This window comes from Bos indicus x Bos taurus, chromosome 9 (assembly GCF_003369695.1).
Source record: "Bos indicus x Bos taurus breed Angus x Brahman F1 hybrid chromosome 9, Bos_hybrid_MaternalHap_v2.0, whole genome shotgun sequence".
Classification (NCBI taxonomy): domain Eukaryota; kingdom Metazoa; phylum Chordata; class Mammalia; order Artiodactyla; family Bovidae; genus Bos; species Bos indicus x Bos taurus.
In genome coordinates this window covers 70,795,474-70,823,076 of record NC_040084.1, presented here as the reverse complement: position 1 = coordinate 70,823,076, position 27,603 = coordinate 70,795,474, and the positions used below count along the sequence as shown (strand labels likewise).

General features: G+C 39.7%; 2 protein-coding genes and 2 pseudogenes across 2 annotated transcripts; all 4 read left to right on the top strand.

Moving 5' to 3' along the window:
• Positions 1-542: 542 nt before the first annotated feature.
• LOC113898826 (trace amine-associated receptor 4) lies at positions 543-1,586 on the top strand. Its single transcript, XM_027552175.1, has one exon. The coding sequence runs from the start codon at positions 543-545 to the stop codon at positions 1,584-1,586; it is 1,044 nt and encodes a 347-aa protein (XP_027407976.1).
• Positions 1,587-10,867: 9,281 nt separating this feature from the next.
• TAAR5 (trace amine associated receptor 5) lies at positions 10,868-11,881 on the top strand. The gene has a single exon (XM_027552186.1). It carries the CDS (start codon positions 10,868-10,870, stop codon positions 11,879-11,881), a length of 1,014 nt encoding a protein of 337 aa, XP_027407987.1.
• Positions 11,882-20,557: 8,676 nt separating this feature from the next.
• On the top strand, positions 20,558-21,884 carry LOC113898737 (annotated as a pseudogene).
• Positions 21,885-26,238: 4,354 nt separating this feature from the next.
• Positions 26,239-27,269, top strand: LOC113898825 (annotated as a pseudogene).
• The last annotated feature ends 334 nt before the right edge of the window (positions 27,270-27,603 follow it).

Genomic DNA, 27,603 nt, shown 5'->3' with positions numbered 1-27,603 from the left:
GAATACTTCCCGAGGTCCTGGTAATTCTTGAGGGGAATTATCCAGTAAATCAAATTGATTAATAAAAGTGGGACAGGGAAAAATTCTTGATCTGCCCATGTCTTCAGAATCCTGAATAAGGATAACATATTGGTACAATCAGAACATGCATTTACCTGGATTACTTAGGTGGTTTTAACTGGGTTATTTAGGTGTTGGGTGACAATATTCATTTAGTTGTATTTAGTCCCTTTCTAATCAAGGAATGGTCCTTAGACTAATAGCACTGGCATTTCCCAAGAGCTGGTGAGAAAAGCAGATTCTTAGTCCCCACCCCAGAACTAGAATCTGTGTTTTGAAAAGATCTCTAACTGATTCATATGCACATTAAAGTTGGAAGCAGCACTCACGGTCAGTAGGGAGCTTATCCCAGGATTGAAAGTGCAGTTAGTTGGACCTCTCTGAAAAGATGCACTATTTTTATTGTTTTTCCTCTTTCTTTCACAGGAAAGAGAGGAACAGTATTTCTGCAAAAGACTCATAGTACCCACAAGACAAAGACAATGAATTCACTGGACCTTTGGAACCCTTCAGAAGTACAATTCTGCTTTGCTCTGGTGAACAATTCATGCCCTAGAAACACGAGGTCTGGGCTGAGTGCCTGTGCCTTGTATGTTGTCATGATCGGTGCCATAGTAATGACCATGCTGGGCAACCTGGTTGTGATCATTTCCATTGCCCACTTCAAGCAGCTCCACTCCCCCACCAACTTCCTGATCCTCTCCATGGCCACCACTGACTTCTTGCTGAGCTGTGTGGTCATGCCCTTCAGTATGATCCGGTCCATTGAGTCCTGCTGGTACTTTGGTGATCTCTTTTGCAAAGTCCACAGCTGCTGTGACATCATGCTCTGTACCACCTCCATTTTTCACCTCTGCTTCATCTCAGTGGACCGCTACTATGCTGTTTGTGACCCTTTGCATTATGTCACCAAAATTACCATCTCTCTCGTAGGAGTCTTTCTACTCATCAGTTGGTCTATTCCCATCTTTTTTGCTTTTGGCCTGGTATTCTCAGAATTAAACATAATTGGTGCAGAAGACTTTGTTGCAGCCACTGACTGTACAGGTTTATGTGTGCTGATATTTAACAAGCTCTGGGGGGTGCTGGCCTCCTTTATAGCCTTCTTTCTCCCTGGGACGGTAATGGTGGGAATTTACATACATATTTTCACAGTAGCCAGGAAGCATGCTAAGCAAATTGGCACAGGTTCTATGATGAAACACATTGGGTCGGAAAGCAAAATGAAGGCATCAACCAAAACAGAAAGCAAGGCCACCAAGACTTTGAGCATTGTCATGGGAGTATTTGTGTTGTGTTGGCTGCCCTTTTTTGTCTTGACAATCACAGACCCTTTCATTAATTTTACAACGCCTGAAGATTTGTACAACGTCTTTCTCTGGTTGGGCTATTTTAATTCTGCTTTCAATCCCATTATATATGGTATGTTTTATCCTTGGTTTCGCAAGGCGTTGAGGACAATTGTCTCAGGAATGATCTTCCACCCTGACTCTTCCAACCTAAGCATATTTCCTGCATGTGCTTAGGTAATGCTCTCCATTTTCTACAATTCTTTCCTACTAAGGAAACTGGATGTTCTTTCTCCCTAGAGGTAAGGGAGTGGATTGACTAGACAAGGATATTCTTCCATTTGGTGTAATAGACACCCATGTATTAGTCACTCAGTTGTGTCAGACTCTGTGACACCATAGATTATAGCCTGCCAGGCTCCTCTGTCCATGGAATTCTCCAGGCAAGGTTACTGGAGTGGGTTGCCATTCCCTTCTCTAGGAGATCTTCCTGACCCAGGAATCAAACCCTGCATTGCAAGTGGATTCTTTACCATCTGAGCCACCAGCTGATGTAATAGACACTTAGGTAGAAGCAAAGATCTAGCCTTCTGGTTATACCAGAGTTCCCAAAGTGGTCAATTTCTGGGGTTCTGGGAGACCTCCAGTAAAAAGACACTCTCTCCCAAGACTTGTTGACTCCCGAATTTACAAAATTAGAGATTTAGATTTTCACTCCTTTGGCATGTCAGATGGGGATCTTCTTTTTATCCTGTAAACATCAAAAGAGGAGACAGTTGGACTTCACACTTTTAATAGCCATGTAGAGTTTATCTAAGTCTTTCTTGAGATTATTACATTTTGGGAGAGTGGGGAGAGCTTGAGAACACTGTGAGGCTGAAGTACAGAGCATGTGAGGACATGGAAAAGGAGAAGGAAGCAGCTGCAGTTGCTTCCAGTTTTACTGATTCTGATTTAATCTCTTAAAAAAGATTTCAAGTGGCTTTTGCAATAGTTTGATAAAACTGGACTGTCTCATTAAATGAGCAGAATGGATAAAGAAGGATTTTAGGAATGTATTCTTTCTCTAACATATGTTTTTGATCTATATAGTCACGTGGCCTACATGTATAAATACAAGTGCTGTGGACATCTCTTTGGCTATGTGTGCACATTTTATTCACCAAGATTAAGCTTCATTCACAAAACTGAAGTTCTTTCCCTCCCCCAGTGTTTTGGTTAATATTTACTGCCAATAATATTTACTGTTAATATTTAATATATTTGGTTATATATTTTTGGTTAATCATGTACCTCAATGATTGTCTTTTCTCCATGTTTTGCTTTTCTCCTCCTTCTCCTACCCTAGAAACTTATTTCATCAGGTTGTGTCCTTTGTGATCTTTTCACCCTTCACACTATTACTCTGTCTCTCTCACCCAGTGGTCCTTAGCCTGGGACAATTCTTCCCCTTGAGTGCATTTGGCAAAGTCTAGAGACATTTTGGGTTGTTATAGCCAGTGAGGGAGTTCTACTGACATTTTAAGGGTAGAGGTAAAGGATACTGACAAAAATCATACAATGCATGAAACAGCCTCCCTGACAACAAAGGATTATCTGGCCCCAAATTTCAACAGTGCCATGGTTGAGAAATTCTGCTCTAACCTTATTTAGCCTCACAGCTTCAATTACTATCTCTCCATGAATTTCTCTCTAACATATTTATTTTCAGTCTTATCATTTCCCTCAAATTTGAGTTTCTTATTTCTTACTACCGGAGGAGGATCTTTTTGGGTGCCCCAATAAGATTTTAAATTCAATGTAGCTGACATCTTCCTTCTATGTTCCCTGCCCCAATACTGTCTCTTCTGGCTCCTGCTTTGTACTGGAGTTGCATGCTTAGTCATTCAATTCAGTTCAGTTCAGTTAAGTCACTCAGTCATGTCTAACTCTTTGCAGCCCCATGGACTGCAGCACACCAGGCCTCTCTGTCCATCACCAACTCCTGGAGTTTACCCAAACTCATTTCCATTGAGTCGGTGATGCCATCCAACCATCTCATCCTCTGTCATCCCCTTCTTCTTTTGCCTTCAATCTTTTCCAGCATCAGGGTCTTTTCAAATGAGTCAGCTCTTCGCGTCAGGTGGCCAAAATATTGGAGCTTCGACGTCAGTCCTTCCAATGAACACTCAGGACTGATCTCCTTTAGGATGGAATAGTTGGATCTCCTTACAGTCCAAGGGACTCTCAAGAGTCTTCTCCAACACCACAGTTCAAAAGCATCAATTCTTTGGCACTCAGCTTTCTGTATAGTCCAACTCTCATATCCTTACATGACTACTGGAAAAAGCATAGCCTTGACAAGATGGATCTTTGTTGGCAAAGTCTCTACTTTTTAATTCATTCAGTCACGTCCAACTCTTTGTGACCCCATGGACTATATCTTGCCATGCATCTCTGTCCACGGGGTTTTCCAGGCAAGAGTACTGGAGAGGGTAGCCTTTTCCTTCTCTTGGGGGTCTTCTTGACCCAGGGATCAAACCTGGGTCTCTTGCACCAGAGGTGGATTCTTTACCATCTGAGCCACCAGTACTGGAGTTAAGTATGCATATATGTGTTGGTTGTTCATGTAGATTATGAGCTTCTTGTGTGTAAGACTCTTTATATTATTCATCTTTGTATCCCACAGTGATTGGTATAGTTCCTTTCCAATAAATATCTTTGGATGCATTCATTGGATAACCAAAACAGAAACTTTGAGGAAAATGGGAGGGAGTTCCTCAAATTCACAGAAAGAAACAATGATAAAGGATATTGGACAGTGGTGGCTCCTTCTCCTGGCAAGGAAGATGGGGAAAATGTCCACTTGTAAAGAAGGAATTGAACTGAATTTAAAACATGCTCTAATGGGCTTTGGTCATATGTGTACAATGTTGTGCTGGGAAACTTGAGGACAAGGCCAGAAGAGGCACACGGTGGAAAATGACTGACCAGCTCAGAAACACTTGCAACATTCAGACTACAATTTTCATGTTCATACAGTGAACTTCCTGAGGATAGACATTAAGTCTCTCCTTTCCTAATGCCTCAGTAGTACAAGTGCTCTATAGAAAGGTGTGGTTGTACAGAAATATTGTTCACTATTCTATGTATTAACAGATTGAGGTTTTCAGATTTATTTATTTTTAATTGAAGGATAATTGCTTTACTATATTGTGTTGGTTTCTACCATACATCAACTTGAATCAGCCACAGCAGACTGAGATTTTTTTTTAATGTAAATCATTAATAGGCTCATTCTTCTAGCCTAAATGGAATATAGTCACAAACTTAGAATCTGTTCATATGTAGTTTGAGCAACATATTCACCAACCTTAGGTGTTTTTTTTTTTTTTTTTTTTGCAGAAAGTAAGGTTGTTTTTCATAACAATAACCAAAAGTCACTGGCAAATTGCAAAGAGAAAACTTGTTACCTTAAGCATGTATGTATTTGCTACAAATACATGTGTATTTGATTGTAGCAATTCTTACAGTGATATCAGAATATTTGGTTAACCAATCCCCTCCCCCCCATTCTCTGACCTGGTAAAATGACATCACACGTCTATGCAGTACAGCTAATCCTAAAGTTTCCAATATTCATATAGGTAAATCCTAAGGCTTTTGTGAAACTTTTTACTCTTTTTTTGAATCTACCCTTGCTTCAGTGTATCTACTGAGGAAACTACTCATTATTTTAAAACACCTTTAACAACATCTCTATTCAGTTGGAGATCCCCAATACCCTCTTGATCTATGTGTTCTATTGAACATTCATAGCTTCCCAAAGTTAGTACTTGTAATTCAGTAATTTGAATATAACATATTTAAGTACTGAGATGTTTCAGCAAATTACTGTTATCACAGTACAATATATGAAATCAAAACTAGACATTAAGATGCTTAATAGAGAATTAGTTTATTCTCTTCTAAGAGCAGTAATGTAGTCCTTCAGGAGGAGATTTTCTCCACCCATAATCCTGAAGGCAGTATTTGGAGGGTAAGGCACTTCTTTTGGAAAATCAAAAGAACAGGAATAGTTACTCAGACTTCAGGCCAAGTTAGACCTCCTTCCAGGGCCTGATGGGCAATAGACCACTATATGATAACAGGAGCACTTTATAATCCGCTTCCCATGATAAGCCTCTTTTCCTCTTTGAGAATTTAGCAGAGATGTTTGGGTTGCTGATTCTAAGGGGCTGAATAGGAAGGGCAACCATTCATTCAGCACATACTTCTTTTCTCCTTAAGATCACATAAAATGTGTTACTGAACATCAAGAAACTGGGGTCTGAGGCCATGGGGTGGTCCTTTTTGTAGACCACCTAGCTTTTTTTTTTTTTTGCCCACTAGGAGCCAAGCTAAATAGAGAAGAAATGAAGGAGCAGGTAGAAGCTTCTACCGTAGTCACAATCATTTCTTACCTCAATGGAGGACTTTTGTAATTTTGAAAGGGTGTCCCATGAATGTTAGTTCAGTTGTTTCACAAAACAGCTTCACATGCTTTTCTCAGGCCAGTTCATATAAAAAGTGAATCATCCCATCCTTATTCCTAATCCAAAATAGATCTTCTATCTAGGTATTATCTAGGATGAACAGAGTAGTCATTTTCTCAAGAGCATGGTAACTGCATGGACACTTTGCTCTCTTTATTAAAAACCACTCAGTTCATTAAATATTTATTGGCCATCTACTATGTGCCAAGCACTGCTCTGAATGCTTGTGGTTCTGAGATGAATAAAACAAATCCTGGCCTTAAGAAGCTTATGATCCGTCACCACTCAATTATACTGCAGGAAGCGGAGGAAGTATGGAAGAGGAAAATTTAGCCAGGTTTGGGATTTAGAGAAGACTGCCTGCATTTTGGAAAAGGAAATGGCAACCCACTCCAGCATTCTTGCCTGGAGAATCTCATGGATAGAGGGGCCTTCTGGGCTACATTCCATAGGGTCACAAAAAGTTGGACATGACTGAAGTGACTTAGCAGCAGGAGCAGCAGCCTGAGTTTTAGGCCAAAGGATTGTTATCATCAGGCTCATTAAAGAACTCACTTCCAATCACTGACTGCTGCTGCTGCTGCTGCTAAGTTGCTTCAGTCATGTCCAATTCTGTGCGACCCCATAGATGGCAGCCCACCAGGCTCCTCTGTCCCTGGGATTCTCCAGGCAAGAATACTGGACTGGGCTACCATTTCCTTCTCCAATGCATGAATGCATGCTAAGTTGCTTCAGTCGTGTCCGACTCTGTGCAACCCCATGGACAGCAGCCCACCAGGCTCCTCTGTCCATGAGATTCTCCAGGCAAGAATGCTGGAGTGGATTGCTATTTCCTTTTCCACCAATCACTGACACAGGACTGCAAAGTTTGAGCTTATAGAGAAGTCAATGGTTAGCTGTTGTCTCTGGCTGACTGCTGCCTCGGTGCATCCTTCCAGGAATTTGGTGGGATACCTGAGGCTACCATTGGTCAGCAGTGCCAGCAGACAGGAGTGAGGCTGAGCTGGAACCTGTTACCTCTGTCCACCACTGTCGTTGTTTAGTCACTAAGTCATGTCCGACTCTTTGTGACCCCATGGACTGCAGCACACCAGGCTGCCCTGTCCTTCACCAGCTCCCGGAGTTTGAACAGACTCATGTCCATTGAGCTGGTGATGCCATCCAAACATCTCATCCTCTGTGTCTTCCAGGAAAAACCAGAAGAATAATGACTGCAGCTTCATTTCTGCTTTCCAAATCTCCCCAAAGTTCCTCTAACTTGGAATCATATACATAAAGAGATTCTGGGAAACATATTTCTCAGGCTGGCAGAGCATAATTCATCACAAGGACTAAAACAAGGGAAAGAAAAGAGCAGCCAGATATTTGTGTAAGAATAGAACAAGTTTGGCCACGTGACGTAGGGAGACGAAACTGCAGAGATGTTGGGAGTGAACTGGGAGCACCTTCTGTGCCTATTAAAGGCTGAATTTCACCCATTAGGTGAGGGGGAGGCATTGAAATAGATTGAAATTTCCAATACTAGATTTTAACTGTTTCCTCCCCATCATATTATGCTTTGGTTTTAATATACATAGGAATGAAAGGATGCAAATTAGAGACAATTCAGTATAAGTATTATGTATAATACCACCTTTCCAGGATTATTGCTGAGCTAGGAAGTGGTTACATATAAGCTGTGTTAGCTGCTCCTGTCTCTCTTTACACACTAGTCAAAATAATCCATGTGGACTCTTGAATGGCCTTTGGGATACCAGATGTGGCTTGTTTAGAAGAAGGAGATGAAAGAAAAGATGTAAAACTAGGAGCTGGTATTTCTGAACAGTCTGTTTTGTGGTCTCGGTTCAGGAGAAATTGTAGGATCTACTTCATGGAAATACTTGTCCCAAAATCTGTATTGACTAGGAAAAGCTTATTTTTTTCTAATATGCATTGTTTTAGAGGTGAGCGTATTCATATGATATTAATAGTTGAACCTCCAATTCGCAAGACAAATGGATTGTGCATTTTCTTGTGCTTGTCTTTTACATCTTAGTCCGTCACCTTAAAACCACACACAATGCAAGTTTCTGACAGTCAACACTGACTTTGCAGAGAAGGGGGAGGTACATGCCAAATTCCTTTCTTTCTTTTTGGACTTCCCACCTTGTCCTACAGGCCCTGCTGCTAGATATAATCCACTGAATTCTATCATTTTTGTGACATCAGTTTAATTTGCACTGTGGAATGATTTCTCCAAGGCTGCAAAGAGACATTCCATCCTCTGGATATTTGGTACCAAGAAACAGAAATAGCAGAGTATGATTGAACATTTTCCTCGATATTATCTCTGTGATATACAGACATATGAGTCTAATCGTAGATAGTCTTATCAATGGGGAAACAAAGGGAGGAAGAGGATCAGTGATGACCTAGAAAGTGGCAGAACGGGAATCTAACTTTGCTATGTCCAGGTGAACTGTTTCACCTTCTGTGATTTCTTTAACCAGCACAAAATGGAGAGCTTAAAAAGAATCCATGATGAATCCAATGTAGGAGTCACAAACCGAAGGGCTTATGATCAATTATTCTCAATTACTTCTCATGCTGGGAGAAAAATACATAATCTTAAAGCAGAAGGGATATACGGAACACACTTAAAGTAAAACTAAGCAAAATAAAATGTAAATCCAGTGTCTTTAAATTTCATCTCTAATTAATTAGCAGGATAAATGATCCTATATTGAGAAGGAGCCTTAAACTACTGAGACTTGTGAACTGTGCAAACTAGGTCCCTGGGTACTCCTTCAGTACTAATTTGTTTCGCATGCCGAAGTAGAGGAGCAGCTTCTATTTGGAGTATAAAATCATTACCTGCTTGTACATCTGCCATCTTTGCTAAAGGAAGTGAGTGCTATGTACCTTATGTCACCTGCTAAAAGAAGACCTCCTTTCCATGAAGTGATTCTGACTCTTCTGTAAGTAGCTTAACAGCTCAGAGTACAATTTTATTAGACTTTGTTTAGAATTTCACAGACCAGTGACTAGACTAGATAGGAAAATGCTTTTTTATTTGTGACAGTTCCCCCAGGATGTGTAAACATTGTGTTATCTTTAGAACTTGTGTAGCACGCAGAGCTAAAATAGGGCAATTCTATTCATTTAATTATTTGTATGCTGAATTCTTTTCCTGAGGAGAGTTGCCACGTAATTCAGCAAGCTTACTCTTTGCAGGGAAGGGATGGAGACACAGATGTCGAGAACAGACTTGCGGATGTAGCAGGGGATGGTGAGGATGGAACAAACTGAGAAAGTATCATTGACATGTATCCACTATCATAACCAGTGGGAGGTTGCTGTATACCACAGGGAGCCCAGCCTGGTGCTCTGTGATGACCTAGAGGGGCAGGAAGGTGGGAGGTATAAGGGAGCTTCAAGAGGGAGGGAGTTATAGTTATGACTGATTTGCGGTGTTGTACAGCAGAAACCAATGCAAAATTGTAAAGCCATTACCCTCCAATTAAAAAATAAATAATAAATGGAATATATTTTAGTAATAAAAAATTCAGTCTTGCAATCTGAGACCACATTGATGGACCTTGAGGACATTATGCTAAGTGAAATAAATCAGACAGAAAAATAAATACTGTGTGATCTCACTTATATGTAGAATTTAAAAAAACAAGCTCATAGATACAGAGAACAGATTGGAAGTTGCCAGAGACTGGGATTGAGTGAATGGGTGAAGGGTGTCAAAACATTCAAACATCCATTTATAAAATAATTAAGTCATAGGGATGATGACTGAAGTTAATATTACTGTACTGCATATTTGAAAGTTGCTAAGAGAGTAGATCTTAAAAGTTTTCATCATAAGAAAAATTCTGTAACTATGTGCAATGTTGAATGCTAACTAAACTTAGTGTGCAAATCATTTCATAATATAAATATATAGAAATATCAAAACATTATGTTGTTCTTGAAACTAAGTTAAGATTACATGTCATTATGTGTGTGTTAGTCGCTCAATCATGCCCGACTCTTTGTGACCCCATGGACTGCAGCCCACCAGGCTCCTCTGTCCATGGGATTTTCAGGCAAAGACACTGGAGTAGTTTGTCATTTCCTTTTCCAAGGGATCTTCCTGACCCAGGGGGATCAAACCTGGGTCTCCTGCAGTGCAGGAGATTCTTTACTGACTGAGCAACCAGGCAAGTCCCATATGTCATTATACCTCAATATAAATAAATAAATTAAAAACAGCTTGCTCAGTTGATTTTATTGACAGTTTATTTAATTCTTAGAAGGAGGAGCCAGAAGTTACATCTTCCCAACTAATGATTTATTAGCAAGAATTAATTCTTCCCTGGTTCAGACTCAAAAATAATTTTATTTTTTCCCCAGTTTTATTTAGAAATAATTGACCTACAGCGCTGTATAAGTTGAAGTACTGTATAATTTAAAATTTCTCCTTGTGAGGAGAACTCTTAGGATTTGCTCTCCTAAGAATTTCCATGTATAACATACAGCAGTGTTAATTACATTTATCATGTTGTATTTTATATCCCAGGTACTTATTCATCTTATAACTGAAAGTTTGTATCTTTTTGACTATTTTCATCCAATTCTCCCTCATCATTTTAATCTCACTTTACATTTGACAGCAGGTACATTTTCAAAATGGAAGAGACACCTCTCAATAATTTTATACTCCCTACTGTGAAATAATTAGCTTTTTATTTGAGGAAATATGTACTTACATCCTTCTTCTCTTTACTTAAGGATATTGTCTCTGGTAGTTTTAAAAGTGCTTAGTCAGACAAACCAGGGCTAACAGAAGTAACTCTTCTGGGACCTTGAGTCCCATGCTGTATTTAATTTTCAAGGCATAGTTGATTCAAATCTTCCTTTGGTTCTTCCTGTAGATCTCACTTTTTAGTCGTTTATCAGATAAATTTTGTTGTTGTTGCTGTTGTTGGGGACAGGCAACTCTTCCCAGAAAGAGAAGAGGAGGAGAAACCATAAATGAGTGTGGTCCTCAACCAAGATGCTGAAGAACGCCCCGAGACTTTCTGCTACCAGGTGAATGGGTCTTGCCCCAGGACAATCCATCCCCTGGGCATCCAGCTGGCCATCTACCTGTCCTGTGCAGCAGGTGTGCTGATTACAGTCCTAGGAAATTTGTTTGTGGTGTTTGCTGTGTCCTACTTTAAAGCACTTCACACTCCCACCAACTTCTTGCTGCTTTCCCTGGCCCTGGCTGACATGTTTCTGGGTCTGCTGGTGCTGCCCCTCAGTACCATCCGCTCCGTGGAGAGCTGCTGGTTCTTTGGAGACTCTCTCTGCCGCCTGCATACCTACCTGGACACCCTCTTCTGCCTCATCTCCATCTTCCATCTCTGTTTCATTTCTATTGACCGCCACTGTGCTATCTGTGAGCCCCTACTCTATCCCTCTAAGTTCACGGTCAGGGTGGCCCTCAGGTATATCCTGGCAGGCTGGGGGCTGCCAGCAGCTTACACCGCCTTCTTGCTCTACACAGACATGGCAGAGAGAGGGCTCCACCTGTGGCTGGAAGAGATGCCTTGTGTGGGCAGTTGCCAGTTGCTGTTCAATAAGTTTTGGGGCTGGCTAAACTTCCCTGTGTTCTTTTTCCCGTGCTTCATCATGATAAGCTTATATGTGAAGATCTTTGTGGTTGCAACCAGGCAGGCTCAGCAGATCAACAACTTAAGCAAAAGCCTGGCTGGAGCTGCCAAACGTGAAAGAAAAGCTGCCAAGACCCTGGGCATTGCCGTGGGTGTGTACCTTTTGTGCTGGCTTCCCTTCACTGTCGATACGATGATCGACAGCCTCCTTAACTTCATCACACCACCGCTGGTCTTCGACACGTTTATCTGGCTTGCTTACTTCAACTCAGCCTGCAACCCCATCATCTATGTCTTTTCCTACCGGTGGTTCAGGAAGGCGCTGAAACTTCTCCTGAGTTGGGAGATCTTCTTGCCACGGACTCCCACAATTGATTTGTACCAAGATTGACCGAATGCAGGCTTGTTGTTTTTCAGCCACTAAGTCATGTCTGACTCTTTGTGACCCCATGAACTGCAGCACCCCAGGCTTCCCTGTCCTCTACTATCTCTCAGAGTTTGCTCAAACTCATGTCCATTGAATCAGTGATGCTATCTAACCATCTAGGGAAAGGGTTTTGCAAAAAGCACGAATGGAATGGTGAAGGTGAGCTGTGTGGTGTTGGGAGTGTGGGCAGGCTTCCAGGGCAGCATGGTTTGAGCAGTGGGGAAAAAGACAAACTTCTTATTCTGGGAAGAGATACAGCATTCTTCTCCTTCGATGTTTCTATAGAATATATGGAAAGGAGAGAGTGCCATCCTCTAAATGTTTATTGGATATTTCAAAACTCTGTGCAAATATTAATCTCCTCATTTATTACTTCCTTGGAGACAACTAAGATGCAGAAGTGAAGGGAAAGAAATACAGAGGGCAGTTTTCTGAGCTCCTGTCCTGATCCTGCAACCTGGCAGCGCCAGGTCAGGCTATTTTGACAATATCTTACCCCTCCCCTCATGAATTTCTCCATCAGAAAAAATCAAGGGTTTGTACTCTTTGCTCTCTAAGATGTCCTTAAGTTCAAATAATTGAGCTTTGTATAACTGAACTTTGGGAAAGATTGTTTGCATACTAATTTTGCATCACTTTTCATAATCATGGTCAAATGTTCAGACTGTCTCTTTTTAAAAATGGTCCCTTTAAAAATGCTGTCTCCTTGGAACCGAGTTGCTAAACAGGTTGATGATAAGCCAGGTTTGTTTCAATGTCTGTTCCAATGCTCAATGAGTAAATGTATTATATTCTTGAAGGAATGTTTTCTTCTTTTTTCTTTAATAATTGAAAAATGAAAATGTCTGGTATATTTGTAAAGTGATGATGCTCCACATCTCACCATTTTAATATTTTCTCCTTTTAAAAAGTCATACAAGTTAGACCCATTTTTCCAGAGACACTGGTATGTGTATTTTCTACAGAAAAATAAGTTATTTATGCCACATGCTTGCTCAGAATTGAATCATTCTTTACAGGAGCTATTATTAGGAAGGATGTGTCTTTTATGTTCATATTGTTTCTGTTTTCTTCCTAAATATTTCCCTAAAGGTCTCTAGTCAGTCTAATTCCATATTTCTTAGTGACTTTTTCAGATTAATAATTACTTGGAAAACTATTTGTAAATTAATTTTAAGTGTCTAGTGTACAGATATATAGATGATATTATAGATGCAGATACAGACATAGACATAGCAATCAATAAATAAAGAAGCAAAAGTCATATTTTGGCAATGAAGTTAGCTAAAGTGGATTTCTTTCTTTTAATTTTTGATGGAAGGATAACTCTTACCGATCCCACTCTTTCATAATTAAAAAATACATTTGTTGTAAAAATATTTTCCAATATATTTTTAATGTTTTTACTTTTATTTTTTAACAGCAAAAACATTTTGTATTGGGGTATAGCCAATTATTGTATTAACAATATTAATAATAATGTATTAACAACATTGTATTAACAATGTTGTGATAGTTTAAGGTGAACAGTGAAGAGACTCAGCCATACATATACATGTATCCATTCTCCCTGAAATCCCCTTCCCATCCAGGCTGGCAAATAACATTGAACAGAGTTCCATGTGCTATACAATAGGTTTTTGTTGGTTATCCATTTAAACTATAGCAGTGTTCATGTACACACTGCTATACTCAATGTATTTTTTAACACTTAATACTTCTTTGAAAGTAATTATTCTTTCTTTTGCATTTAACTCAAGCATTATGAGATAAATTACAAATGAATTACAAATTCAAATTATCTTAGTACTACAGTTTTGAAACTTTAAGGAGCTTGGAATACTGTGTCTTAGATGTAACAATAAATATAATTTGCAAAGTATGTCAGTCATTATTTTTAAAAACACATTTTCCTCTTCCCTTCCTAGAATACATCGATACCCATTCCCAATCCATTAGGTATGGTGCTGTCTGTCCTGAAAGTAAGAATACTTAGCAGCTTCACAAAGTGGAACTCTACAAGTCAATCACATCCACACAGCAGGAAATGATTCTGCTTTTGTATGAACCTGACCATTATTTTTCCTCTAAATATCTCTCAATTTAATTACATTGTTTTCTTACAATTTAGTCAAATCAGGTTATAGCTCATCCCAGCAGGTAGCATCTCAGAATATAGAAAACACATGAATGTATATGTGCTCAGTCACTTCAATCACGTTTATTTGCAACCTCATGGACTGTAGCCTGCCAGGCTCTTCTATCTATGGAATTCTTCAGGCAAAAATACTGGAGTGGGTTGCTGGGCCCTCCTAAAGGGAATCTTCCCAACCCAGGGATCGAACCCAGGTCTCCCTCATTGCAGTCAGATTCTTTGTATTGCTTCTGAATAGCTCTGTTCTGTAAAGTTAGTTCTGCAGAAGGCATTGGGAACCAAAAGGTCACACAAACAGTGGCCTACAAAGTGTGTGAAAGCAGCTGGTCCTTCCCCCACAGACCTTTACAGTTTGCATGGATTTCCTCTGCAACTCTGACGGCTGGAAATTTGGAATTGTAGGGAAAGGATTTGAGAATCAAAGACAAGGAACACATCATCCTCAGTCTTGGCCCTTGGCACCTATCACAGGATGGCACTGAGACTTTGTCTTCTCTACTTCCGCCTCTATTTCATGCTTCTTTCTGACTGCAGTCTCCCCTGTTCCCTAATCCCTGGGAAGTAGCAAATGTTCCAGGTCCACTGATGTTAGGCTTGGCCATACATGTTCTGATAATTAAAATATGGGTTAATGTGGTGTTCAGTTCAGTTCAGTCACTCAGTCATGTCTGCCTATTTGCGACCCCATGGACTGCAGCACGCCAATTTTTCCTGTCCATCACCAACTCCCAGAGCTTACTCAAACTTATGTCCGTAGAGTCGGTGATGCCATGCAACCATCTTATCCTCTGTCATCCCCTTCTCCTCCTGCCTTCAATCTTTCCCAACATCAGGGTCTTTTCAAATGAGTCAGTTCTTCACATCAGGTTGCCAAAGTATTGGAGTTTCAGCTTCAGCATCAGTCCTTCTAATGAATATTCAGGACTGATTTCCTTTTGGATGGACTGATTGGGTTCAAATTCTGATACATACACTTAAGAACATGAGAAAACAGGTAAATAAAACAATAAAATAGCAGTACCAACTGAGACAGTACCAATTAGCTGAGACAGTGATTTTTCTGAGGAAGTCATTTTAAAGCTGAGGCCTGAAGAATGAGAAAGAACCTGTGAAAATCCGAGGAAAGAGTGATGCAGGCAGATGAGAGTCTGTGCTAAGGCCCTGAGGCATCCTGCTGGGGTAATGAGGGGATAGGAGTAGAAGCTCAGAGCATGGAGGCTCAGAACATAGAATCTGGAGCTAAATGGCTTAGATACAAATGCCCAAGGTCATCATTTACTAGAAGTGTAATCTTAGGCAAGTTATTAGCTTCTCAGTTTATCAGTTTTTTCATTTTTAAAATAAGGATAATAATACTTCTGACTTCATTTTTTTTGCACATAACCATATTATAACTTAATACATGTAAACAAAACCACTTATATATACTGTTTGCTGCTTGCTACCATTATAATGATGGCTGCATTAAAGTAACATGTCTTGCTCACCTTAATCTATTCTCTGTGAATCACAGAAGATACTTGTGGGTGTGTCTGGAATATCTATCATGTTTTAGGATGCACACATCTGTATGCCTACTGATTAAAAGTTGTAAGCCAAGGGCTGTGACTCAAATTCCAACAAAACTGGTGTGAAGATAGATGTACAGTAGGCTTTCTGAAGTTATATTCAGTTCAGAAATTACAAGTGACAGTGATGAGAGAATTTGAAAAAGAACTTCAGAATATTTCCACATTTCTGGACATGCACAGGGTAATTATCAAGAGACTAAGAGAGAAGGAGAGATGGAAGAAGGAAGATTAAAAAAACAGAAAACTGACCGAGTACTCTGACATAACTAAAATCTTGGAGTCCTGGCTGAAGACACTAAAAAGGAAGGGGTTTCAATAGGAGAACTAGACCCCCTGATAAGCCTATAATTTCTTTAAAAGTGGAACATTTTCCCACAGATAGAGGGAAAACTGATTATGGTACCTTAGCTCTGAAATCTAAAAAAGCCAAAGCAGCATACTACATCATGAGCCACACATGGATGGTCTGAAGCACATAGAGAGAGGGTCACCAGATTCACAGATCTCAAGTGGATTCAAGCTTAGGGTAATGTGAACATTTTTTTTTCCCATTATGAGAAATGTCCATCTCTCACCAGATAGAATATACAAAGACATCCCAATGTGCTCACATGGAAACCAGGTCATCTGCTTAGCATCCTGGAATGCTGATGCAATTATGCGAGAAAAAGAGTGGGGGGAAAATGAGTGCTATTGTTGCATTTAATAAAATAATCACAAAATTCTAACTTGATAATATGGTGAATTATATTAATTGATTAGATGGAGAAACAGTGGAAACAGTGTCAGACTTTATGTTTGGGGGCTCCAAAATCACTGCAGATGGTGACTGCAGCCATGAAATTAAAAGACGCTTTCTCCTTGGAAGGAAAGTTATGACCAAACTAGATAGCATATTCAAAAGCAGAGACATTACTTTGTCAACAGAGGTCCGTCTAGTCAAGGCTATGGTTTTTCCAGTGGTCATGTATGGATGTGAGAGTTGGACTGTGAGGAAGGCTGAGCGCAGAAGAATTGATGCTTTTTGCCGGGAGCCACCACGGGAGTTCCCACCCATGACAAAGGTCATGTGGAGAGGCCTGACATGCAAAGGCGAGTCAGGACTCGAGGGACCCCCTGGATCTGCCTGAGCATCTACCCCCAAACCACAATCTGTCTGTTTTACTACTTTACGACTTTCACCAACTCCTCTGACATTAACGGGGGGGGGGGGGGGGGGGGGGGCGGGGGGAGGCGGGGGGGGCGCTATCCCTGATCAACTTTCTCTGAAGGAAATCAACTTAGAGCTCTAGTTAATTAGCCTCCTGGGCATATTAGGAGTGTTTCAATGCAAACCCCTCAGATGGCTCTCTCACTTGCCTGACAGGTTTACCTGGACTCCTACAGCTACGCATACGATTGTTTACAGCCTCCCAACCTCGAGAGGCATGGGAAGCTTAAGATATTCAAATAGTATAGAGCCTCTCAGAGAGTTAGAAATTGTTAGAATAAAACTAGTAGAAGATTTCATTGTTGAGCCAATGCTTGCTGCCAAGTTTCCACATCCCCTGTATTATGTCCTTGGGAATATATTAATTAATATAGTTGGTATATAGAAAAAATAAGTAGTGGCCTTGGTGCTAACAACTTTAGACCCTTAAGGTAATAAATTCTTTCCTTGTTGTAAACCCACTGCACCTCTGCCCTATAGGAATGCAACTTTATCTAACACCGTCAGAGGATGGCGCCAAACTTTAAAATAATTACTCTTAGAGAAAATAAGTCTCATGGTTGACAAAACTTTATCAGAGTCATAAGATGTTAACAGGCCTTCTGGCCAGAAGATGATGTAAATCACCTAAACCATTTGTATACGGTAAGAGTATTCAGTAAGTTTGCAGAAAAGAAAGCCTGGTCTCGATAAGGATAAAATACTGCTGACTTTGCATGATTTTACACCTCCTATTATCCTCTATGCACAACTTAAGGTATATAAGCTCCCTTTGAAAATAAAGCTACAGGCCTTGCTCAAAGCTCCGTCTCCCCGTGTCATTCCCAGTCCAGGTTCGATGCACGATACTGGATGCTTGGGGCTAGTGCACTGGGACAACCCAGAGGGATGGTACAGGGAGGGAGGAGGGAGGAGGGTTCAGGATGGGGAACACATGTATACCTGTGGCAGATTCATTTTGATATTTGGCAAAACTAATACAATTATGTAAAGTTTAAAAATAAAATAAAATTAAAAAATAAAAATAAAAAAAATATATAATTAAAGCAAAAAAAAAAAGAAAAAGAAAAGAAAGCTATGGGCCTTGCTCAAAGCTTGGTCTCCCTGTGTCATTCTTTCTTGCTTCCTTTTCTCATCTTTTCTTCTCTGTTCTTCCTTCAGGACAAATAATTGGAGCACGGGGGCCCTCTGAGACTACTTATTTGCCCAGGCTTCTAAGACCCACTAGAGAAGGTGCCTAAGTGGGGCACCTTCCGCTATTCAAGAGGGTACCTGCAGCCTCCACGGTTAGTGCAAACCTGGTGTTACAGGTTTTATTGGCTTTCCACATAAACCAGTTATATTGAACCTCTGATCTTTCTCCTTTTGTCTATCCTTTTAATCGCCAATGCTGTCCTCCCGAAGGAATCCCTGGATCCAACCAGGGCTGGAGCCCGGTAGCTTTTGAACTGTGGTGTTGGAGAAGACTCTTGAGAGTCCCTTGGACAGCAAGGAGATCCAACCAGTCCATTCTAAAGGAGATCAGTCCTGGGTGTTCTTTGGAAGGACTGATGCTGAAGCTGACTCCAATACTTTGGCCACCTCATGCGAAGAGTTGACTCACTGCAAAAGACCCTGATGCTGGGAGGGATTGGGGGCAGGAGGAGAAGGGGATGACAGAAGATGAGATGGCTGGATGGCATCACCAACTTAAAGGACATGAGTTTGGGTGGACTCTGGGAGTTGGTGATGGACAGGGAAGCCTGGCATGCTGCGATTCATGGGGTCTCAAAGAGTCAGACATGACTGAGTGACTGAACTGAACTGAACTGAACTGAATGTTAACACAATTTCCACTTTTGGCATTGATTGAATCAAATGTATCATCTTTTTATATATTGATACATTTGGTTTACAAACATCTGTTTAGAATACTTGCATCTTTGTATATGAGTGAGATATCCTCTCATTTTCATTTTTCATGTGATCCCTGGTGTGAGGTCATTCTACATCACACAATGCCTTATAACTGGAGATTATTAAATATAAGTTTCTTCTCTCTGTTCACACCTTGCACTACAGGGACTCCACTGTAGATATTTTGATATGGGCTTTGGGTGCTTTATTGACTACACCAAAGCCTTTGACCATGTGGATCACAATAAACTGTGGAAAATTCTGAAAGAGATGGGAATACCAGACCACCTGATCTGCCTCTTGAGAAACCTATATGCAGGTCAGGAAGCAATAGTTAGATCTGGACATGGAACAACAGACTGGTTCCAAATAGGAAAAGGAGTACATGAAGGCTGTATGTTGTCACTCTGCTTATTTAACTTCTATGCAGAATACATCATGAGAAACGCTGGGCTGGAAGAAGCACAAGCTGGAATCAAGATTGCCAGGAGAAATATCAATAACCTCAGATATGCAGATGACACCACCCATATGGCAGAAAGTGAAGAGGAACTAAGAAGCCTCTTGATGAAAGTGAAAGAGGAGAGTGAAAAAGTTGGCTTAAAGCTCAATATTCAGAAAACTAAGATCATGGCATCTGGTCCCATCACTTCATGGCAAATAGATAGGGAAACATTGGAAACAGTGTCAGACTTTATTTTGGGGGGCTCCAAAATCACTGCAGATGGTGATTGCAGCCATGAAATTAAAAGACACTTACTCCTTGGAAGGAAAGTTATAACCAACCTAGATACCATACTAAAAAGCAGAGACATTACTTATCAACAAAGGTCCATCTAGTCAAGGCTATGGTTTTTCCAGTGGTCACGTATGGATGTGAGAGTTGGACTGTGAAGAAAGCTGAGCGCTGAAAAATTGATGCTTTTGAACTGTGGTGTTAGAGAAGACTCTTGAGAGTCCCTTGGAGTGCAAGGATATCCAACCAGTCCATTCTGAAGGAGATCAGCCCTGGATGTTCTTTGGAAGGACTGATGTTGAAGCTGAAACTCCAATACTATGACCACTTCATGTGAAGAGTTGACTCATTGGAAAAGATGCTGATGCTGGGAGGGATTGAGGGCAGGAGGAGAAGGGGACGACAGAAGATGAGATGGCTGGATGGCATCACCGACTCGATGGACATGAGTTTGAGTGAACTCTGGGAGTTGGTGATGGACAGGGAGGCCTGGTGTGCTGCGATTCATGGGGTCGCAAAGAGTCAGACTCGACTGAGTGACTGAACTGAACTGAACTTAGGTATTTCCTGGGGGTTTTTGTCATTAACTCCTCAGACATTCTTGAGGGGGTGGGGGTAGTAAAGGTAACTAATAAATAACAAATCACATGTATCTCACTAACTTTGACAATGAGGAATAAATCCAATATCCAGTCCAGGTAAAAAATTTTTTCATAAATTACAAGGCAAGACATTTATTGTGGCAAAAGCAAATTTGCCACAGATTTGCTTAAATTCTTATTGGATATGGAAAGTTGTTTTCAACTATATTCTAAAGAATAAAAATAAAATAGTAATTATTAATAGTAGTATTTATTGAGAACTTAACTTGCATATATTATTATTATATATGTTCTGAGCTTAAAATTAAAACAGATATATGACAGGGCATTATGATAATACCTGATAGCTGTAACATGGGTATTTAGTTAAGAGACTCCTCTCTCTTCAGAAGATAGAAAACTGCTCTATTTTATGTGATTGAAAAGGGCAGAACATCTCCAGGTGTTTACATGCTATTAACAGCACCATCATGAATAGCAGTTCATCCACCCCTGCAGCTGTGCAGCCCTGCTACAAGCACCTGAACGGATCCTGTGTGAAAACCTCCTGCTGCTGCTTCTGCTGCTAAGTTGTGTCAGTCATGTCCGACTCTGTACGACCCCATAGATGGCAGCCCAACAGGGTCTTCTGTCCCTGGGATTCTCCAGGCAAAAATACTGGAGTGGGTTGCCATTTCCTTCTCCAATCATGAAAGTGAAAAGTGAGTGAAGTCGTTCAGTCGTGTCTGACTCTTTGTGACCCCATGGACTGCAGCCTACCGGGCTCCTCTGTCCATGGGATTTGCCAGGCGAGAGTACTGGAGTGGGTTGCCATTGCCTTCTCCGAAAACCCCCTACTCACCTGCATCCCGGGTGATTCTCTACTTGTTGTTTGGCTTTGGGCTGTCCTGGCCATGTTTGAAAACCTCCTGGTGATGACTGCCATCCTTCATTTCAAGCAGCTTCACTCACCAACCAGTTTTCTCATCACCTCTCTGGCCTATGCAGACTTTCTAGTGGGAGTGACTGTGATGCCCTTCAGCATGGTCAGGTCTGTGGAGAGCTGTTAGTACTTTGGAGCCAGATTTTGTGCCCTTCACAGTTCCTGTGATGTGGCATTTTGTTACTCTTCTCTCTTCCACTTGTGCTTCATCTCCATTGACAGGTACGTTGCCGTTACTGACCCCCTGGTCTATCCCACCAAGTTCACGGTGTCTGTGTCAGGGGAATGTGTCAGCATCTCCTGGATCCTGCCCACTGGGTACAGCAGAGCTGTGTTCTTCACAGGTGTTCACAAGAATGGGATAAAGGAATTAGTAAGTGCCCTCAGCTGCACTGGAAGTTGTCAGCTTGTTATAAATCAATTTTGGATTTTGATAGACTATTATTTTTATATCTACTTTGGTTATAATAATTCTGTGTAGTAATATATTTCTTGTGGCTAGACAACAGGCTATAAAGATTGAACATATTCCTAGCAAAGTAGAAGGATTATCAGGCATATACAAAACCAGAGTGACTAAGAGAGAGAGAAAAGCTGCTAAAACTCCAAGTATAGCATTTTTGGTGATAGCATTTTTGATCTCATGGTTACCGTATATGATTGATTCATTTATTGATTTTTTTTGGGGGGGGTTTATAACACCTTCATATGTTTATGAGCTATTTTGCTGGTTTGGTTATTATAATTCTGCTCTAAATCCTTTGATTTATACTTTATTTTACTCTTGTTTTAGGAAAGCAATAAAAGTTATCATAACAGGCCAAGTGTTAACAGACAGCTCATCAACCATAAACTTATTTTCTAAAGAGAGCTAATTTTCAAACCTAGGAATTTAATGATTTATTTGGAATGTCTCAGTAACTGTGGCATGCAATACATTGCATAAAATTGTTCCATTCAGCTGGGGAGGAGAAACAATACCTCAGTTTCTGCAGCATCACCTTCATGCTCTTACTTTTTTGATGAGTGAACATTTTAAATCATTTGACAGAAATATATTCAATAAAAATGTTTGACACAAGTTGATATTTTCTAGTTTCCTCAAATCTGCATGCTTCCTTGCTTTGTTGCTAATGATTTTCCTTTTCTGGGCCTCTCTTTCAGGCTGATCTTTCCCTCACTTTCTTTTTTTTTTTAATTAATTAATTAATTTATTTATTTATTTTTTACTTCACAATATTGTATTGGTTTTGCCATACATCAACATACATCCACCACAGGTGTACACGTGTTCCCCATCCTGAACTCCCCTCCCACCTCCCTCCCCATACCATCCCTCTGGGTCATCCCAGGGCACCAGCCCCAAGCTTCCTGTATCCTGCATCGAACCTGGACTGGCGATTTGTTTCTTATATGATATTATAAATGTTTTAATGCCATTCTCCCAAATCATCCCCCCCTCCCTCTCCCACAGAGTCCAAAAGACTGTTCTATACATCTGTGTCTCTTTTGCTGTCTTGCATACAGGGTTGTCATTACCATCTTTCTAAATTCCACATATATGCATTAGTATACTGTATTGGTATTTTTCTTCCTTCATTTTCAAAAGTTTCTTATTTCCTGTCCCATGAACGTCTTGTATTCCCTGTCTTTTTTTCTGAACTCAGTTAACTTTGTTCTCATTTGCAGAGGCTTGTATCTTAGAAAAAGATTTTGTGGTCCTTGAGTCAAGTCAGGGAACTGAAGAGCTCCCTGAGTCATATACATCAGCCATTTCGGACTCAGGGCTGGACTTATATAATTTTGGGATTTCTGTAAATGTGGAAATAGCCATGAACAGGTGGTGCTATTTCTGCAACAGTGATTATCTTTCCATATTTGACCTCTGATGTTTTTCCGTATTTGACCTGATTCTATTCTCTTGATACTTGTTTCTCGTTATATTTTGTTTCTCTATTGTTTCTTTCGTGTTTTTTTTTTTAATTTTGCTAAAATAATACTTTTAGTTTGGTTTTTTCCCTCTTTTAGCTTCTTAACCATGGAAAGACAAAATATGCATTTGGCTAGGTAGGCTCAATATTATTAAGATGTACAATCCTTCAATGTTAGGAAACTATAGCAATTTAAAATTTAGAGGCTTTGCAGCTATTTTCAAAGCATCTAAATTCATAAATCATTGTGGTTGTTGTTGTTCAGTCACTAAGTCACATCCAACTCTTTGCAACCCCATGGACTCAGAACACCAGGCTTCCCTGTCCTTCACCATCTTCTGGAGTTTGCTCAAACCTATGATCCATGGAGTCAGTGATTCCATCCAACCATATCATCCTCTATCACCCCCTCTTCTCCTGCCCTCAATCTTTTCCAGCATCAGGATCTTTTCCAATGAGTTAGAAAACCATACATGATGTAATTAAATGGGGAAATGAGAAAATTTACTGTCCCGATCAAATATTCCAGTGCCCCTCTTCATAATTGTTTTAAAGACTCAATTTTATAACAATGAACACTGCTGGGTTTTGTTTTGTTTTTTTCTTTTTTGACAAGGTGGTTTTTTTATAAAAAATAAAGACATTAGATGGCCAAAACAATTTTGGAAAAGACAAAAAAGTAAAAGGTTTACACAACTTGGCTTTAAGACTTAAGGTAAAGTTTCAGTCAAGACAAAAGGGTATTGACCTAAATATAGAAATAGAGATCAACAGAATAGAAGAGAATCTAGAAATAAATCCACACACATATGATTGATTGATTTTTGATATGAATGAACATGGATCACTGGAGAAAGATAGTGATTTCAAGAAACGCTGCTGGAATTACTAAATATCCTTATAGTACTACTCATTCTCCTAATAAACCTCAGACCCCTCCTCATAACATATTTAAAATTAATATTATGTGAGTCATAAAACACTAGCAGTAAAGTTATAAAAATTCTAGAAGAAGCATAGAAGAAAATAGTTGTGACTGCATTAGATAATTTTCTTAGGCAAGGGAAAAAAAAACAAAACACTAGCCATTAGAAAAATAGTAAGTTGGACTTCATTAAAAATAAAACCTTTTATTCTTTAAAAGACATTCTCAGGAAACTATTCAGGAAACTAAAGTCAAATATTCAGTCAAATATTCAGAAGATATATGCCAAAGGAACTGGTACCCAGTAAACTCAATAATAAGAAACTTTAGAACTCAAGTAAAAAATGGGCAAAATTTTTAATGGACATGTCACCAAAAGTGGATACATTAATGGTCAATAATAACATGAACAGCTTTTCAATACCACCATTCATTAGATTAAAAGCATGAGATGTGACTATACACCATCTAGAATGGTTAAATTTAAAAACATGTAAATAGCAAATGTTGAAGAAGACTTGAAGCATTTAGAACACTCATAAATTGCTGGTGGGAGTATAAAATGCTACAGTTACTTTAGAAGATAGTTTGTATTTTCTTGTACAGTTAAACATATATTTTCCATTAGGGCCAGCAATTTACCCAAAAGAAATAAAACACATGTCTATGCAGACAATTATATATGAGTGTTCTTAGCAACACCTAATAACAGCCCTAATGTGAACAAGAGTCCAAATGAATATCAAAATATATACGAATAAAACAATTGTGGTATGTTCCTACAATAGATCACTCCTTAGCAAATAACTGGGAATGCATTCCTTATATACCAAATAAATGGATGAATATTGCACAGACACTGAACTGAGGTGTTGGAAACAGTCTATTCTCTACCTTGATTGCAGGGGTGGTTACATGGGTGGAGACAGTTACCATAATTCCACAACCTGTTCACTTTAAAAGTGTGAAAATTTCAAATATAAACTACACCTCAGATTTAGAAAGCTGATTTTGTAAAATGACCAGAAGCCACTCATCAGAAAAAATTTTTTTCAAGTCTAAGTTGAGTTCTGTTCTAGAGCTCTAAGAGGAGAATTTGTCAATGGTAAAATTCGTAGTATAATATAGGAATATTCACATTCCCAAAATACATTTTTAATATTATTTTCTTTAATATATCCCCAACAGTTCCCATTTAGAAACAACAAAATTCCTCCCTCTCCAAAATAAAAACCTTTGCATGAACTGCTTTTAAGATGTACTTACTCTTCCTTCATGTATTTCTATGAGGAAACGTTTTGGATTCTCCACGTTCAGTTTTCCAAATCAGGATTATTAAAACTAAACCTGAAACAGTCTAGATTTTAATATAATTCTGTATTTAATCTCTTCACCCAAACTAGAACTGTAAGAGCTTAACAACTTCTCTGAAAGACTTCTAGTGACAAACGGGAATCAACAACCAGTGGTCCTTACAAAATGAAAATTGAGTCACCATAATTAGTAAAAATAAACAATATGGCTTTCAAATCTTGAGCAAGTTTTTAAGGAGACTATTCCCATTTCTATTTCATGAGAAGGTCAAATGTCATCAGAAAATTAGTAGGGCATAAAATTATTTTTAGCATAAACACAATCATGATTTAAAATTTCCTTTCTTTCTACACCTTCCACTTTGGGGATACAATCTTAAGTGTTTTGGGTATTGGAATCATTTGGCTCCTTTCCTGAGGGGATAGAGTGTTTGGGGCATTATCATTGCTCTGATAAATTAGGAAAAGGGTCCTATAAAATGTAGCACTTGAACAAGCATCATATAACAGCTTCTTGAAGACCAGCACTTCTCAGACATGAAGTACCAGATAGTGCAAAGGAATACATTTTTTTAACTTAAATAATTTAATGATTTAAGTTAACTGTTAATGCATTTGTAAGTGAATTATTTTACAAGATATGAATCACTTTCTAAACACGAAAGTAAGGATTTGGGGACTTCCCTAGTGGTCCAGTGTTTAAAAATCTGCCTTGCAACGCAGGCAATACGGGTTTGATCCCTGGTGGGAGAATTAAGATCCCACATGCTGCAGGGCAACTAAACCCACACACTGTAAGTACTGAGTCCACAAGCAGCAACTAGAGAGTCCCTGCCATGCAACGAAAGATCCCACATGATGCAACTAAGATGCAACACAGCAAACAAATATATTTTTAAAAAAGAAAATAAAGATTGGCACTTACAAAGAAATGGAGACAGAATATGCTGGAAATTACTAACATATTGTATGTATTTATTTTTTTTAAGGACTTTGAAAACTGCAGTGACATCCTGAGCCACAGAGGGTGACAGGTTTCCAAGTATCAAATCAAAGAATCATGAGCAGTGCGTCTCCTTCTGCTGCAGTTGTGCAGCTCTGCTACGAGCACCTGAACGGATCCTGTGTGAAAACCCCCTACTCACCAGGTCCCCGCCTCATTCTGTACACAGTGTTCATCTTTGGAGCTGTGCGGACTGTATTTGGAAACCTCTTGGTAATGATTTCCATTCTGCACTTCAAGCAGCTGCATTCTCCAGCCAATTTCTTGATCACCTCCCTGGCCTGTGCAGACTTCTTGGTGGGAGTGACTGTGACGCCCTTCAGCACAGTGAGGTCCATGGAGAGCTGCTGGTACTTTGGGGAGAGTTACTGTCAACTCCACTCTTGTTTTGAAGGCTCATTCTGTTACGCTTCCATCTACCACTTGTGCTTTATCTCTCTGGACAGGTACATTGCCGTCACTGATCCCCTGGTTTATCCAACAAAGTTCACTGTGTCTGTTTCTGGCATGTGTATTGTCTTCTCTTGGCTCTTTCCCATTATTTATACTTTTTCCCTTCTTGGCACAGGAGTGAATGCAGCTGGACTGGAGGATCTAGTAAGTGCTCTCACCTGTGTGGGAGGCTGTCAAATTGCAGTGAATCAGAGTTGGGTATTGGTGAATTTTCTATTATTTTTCATCCCCACCCTTGCGATGATAGTTCTTTACTCCAAAATTTCCTCATTGCTAAACAACAGGCTAGAAAAATTGAGAGTCTGAGCAATAAGCCTGGGCGATGCTCAGAAAGCTACCAAGACAGAGTGGCCAAGAGGGAGAGAAAGGCAGCAAGAACACTGGGCATGGCAGTGCTAGCGTTTCTGGTCTCCTGGCTGCCTTACTTCCTGGATTCCATCATTGATGCCTTCCTGGGTTTCATCACTCCCACATATGTTTATGAAATACTGGCTTGGATTGCTTATTATAACTCAGCTATGAACCCCTTGATTTATGCTTTCTTTTATCCTTGGTTTCGAAAAGCCATCAAACTCATTGTCACAGGCAAAGTCTTGAGAGAGAATTCCTCAACAATACATTTGTTTTCTGAGTAGGTTCTGGTCTTAGTTTGGGAAAACTGAAAATAGACTCACATTAGACAGATAATGAGGAGAAAAAGTTGATTGTAAAAGTGCAATTTTTGTTATGTAAAATAACTTAACTGTAGTTCAACCCTGACCCAAATGCTTAAATTTAAGTTCATAATTCTTTGGTAAATATAACATCAAAACCTATTTGTAATGGGGACAGCACAGCTTTGGAGCCAGAAATGCCTGGATGGCAATTTTCATTCTGCTGTTGAACATTTGGGTGATCTTAGGTGATCTTGGGTGGCTTGGCTCTTTCTGAAATTCATGGTATTTCTCTGGAGAATAACCTCTCCGTTGT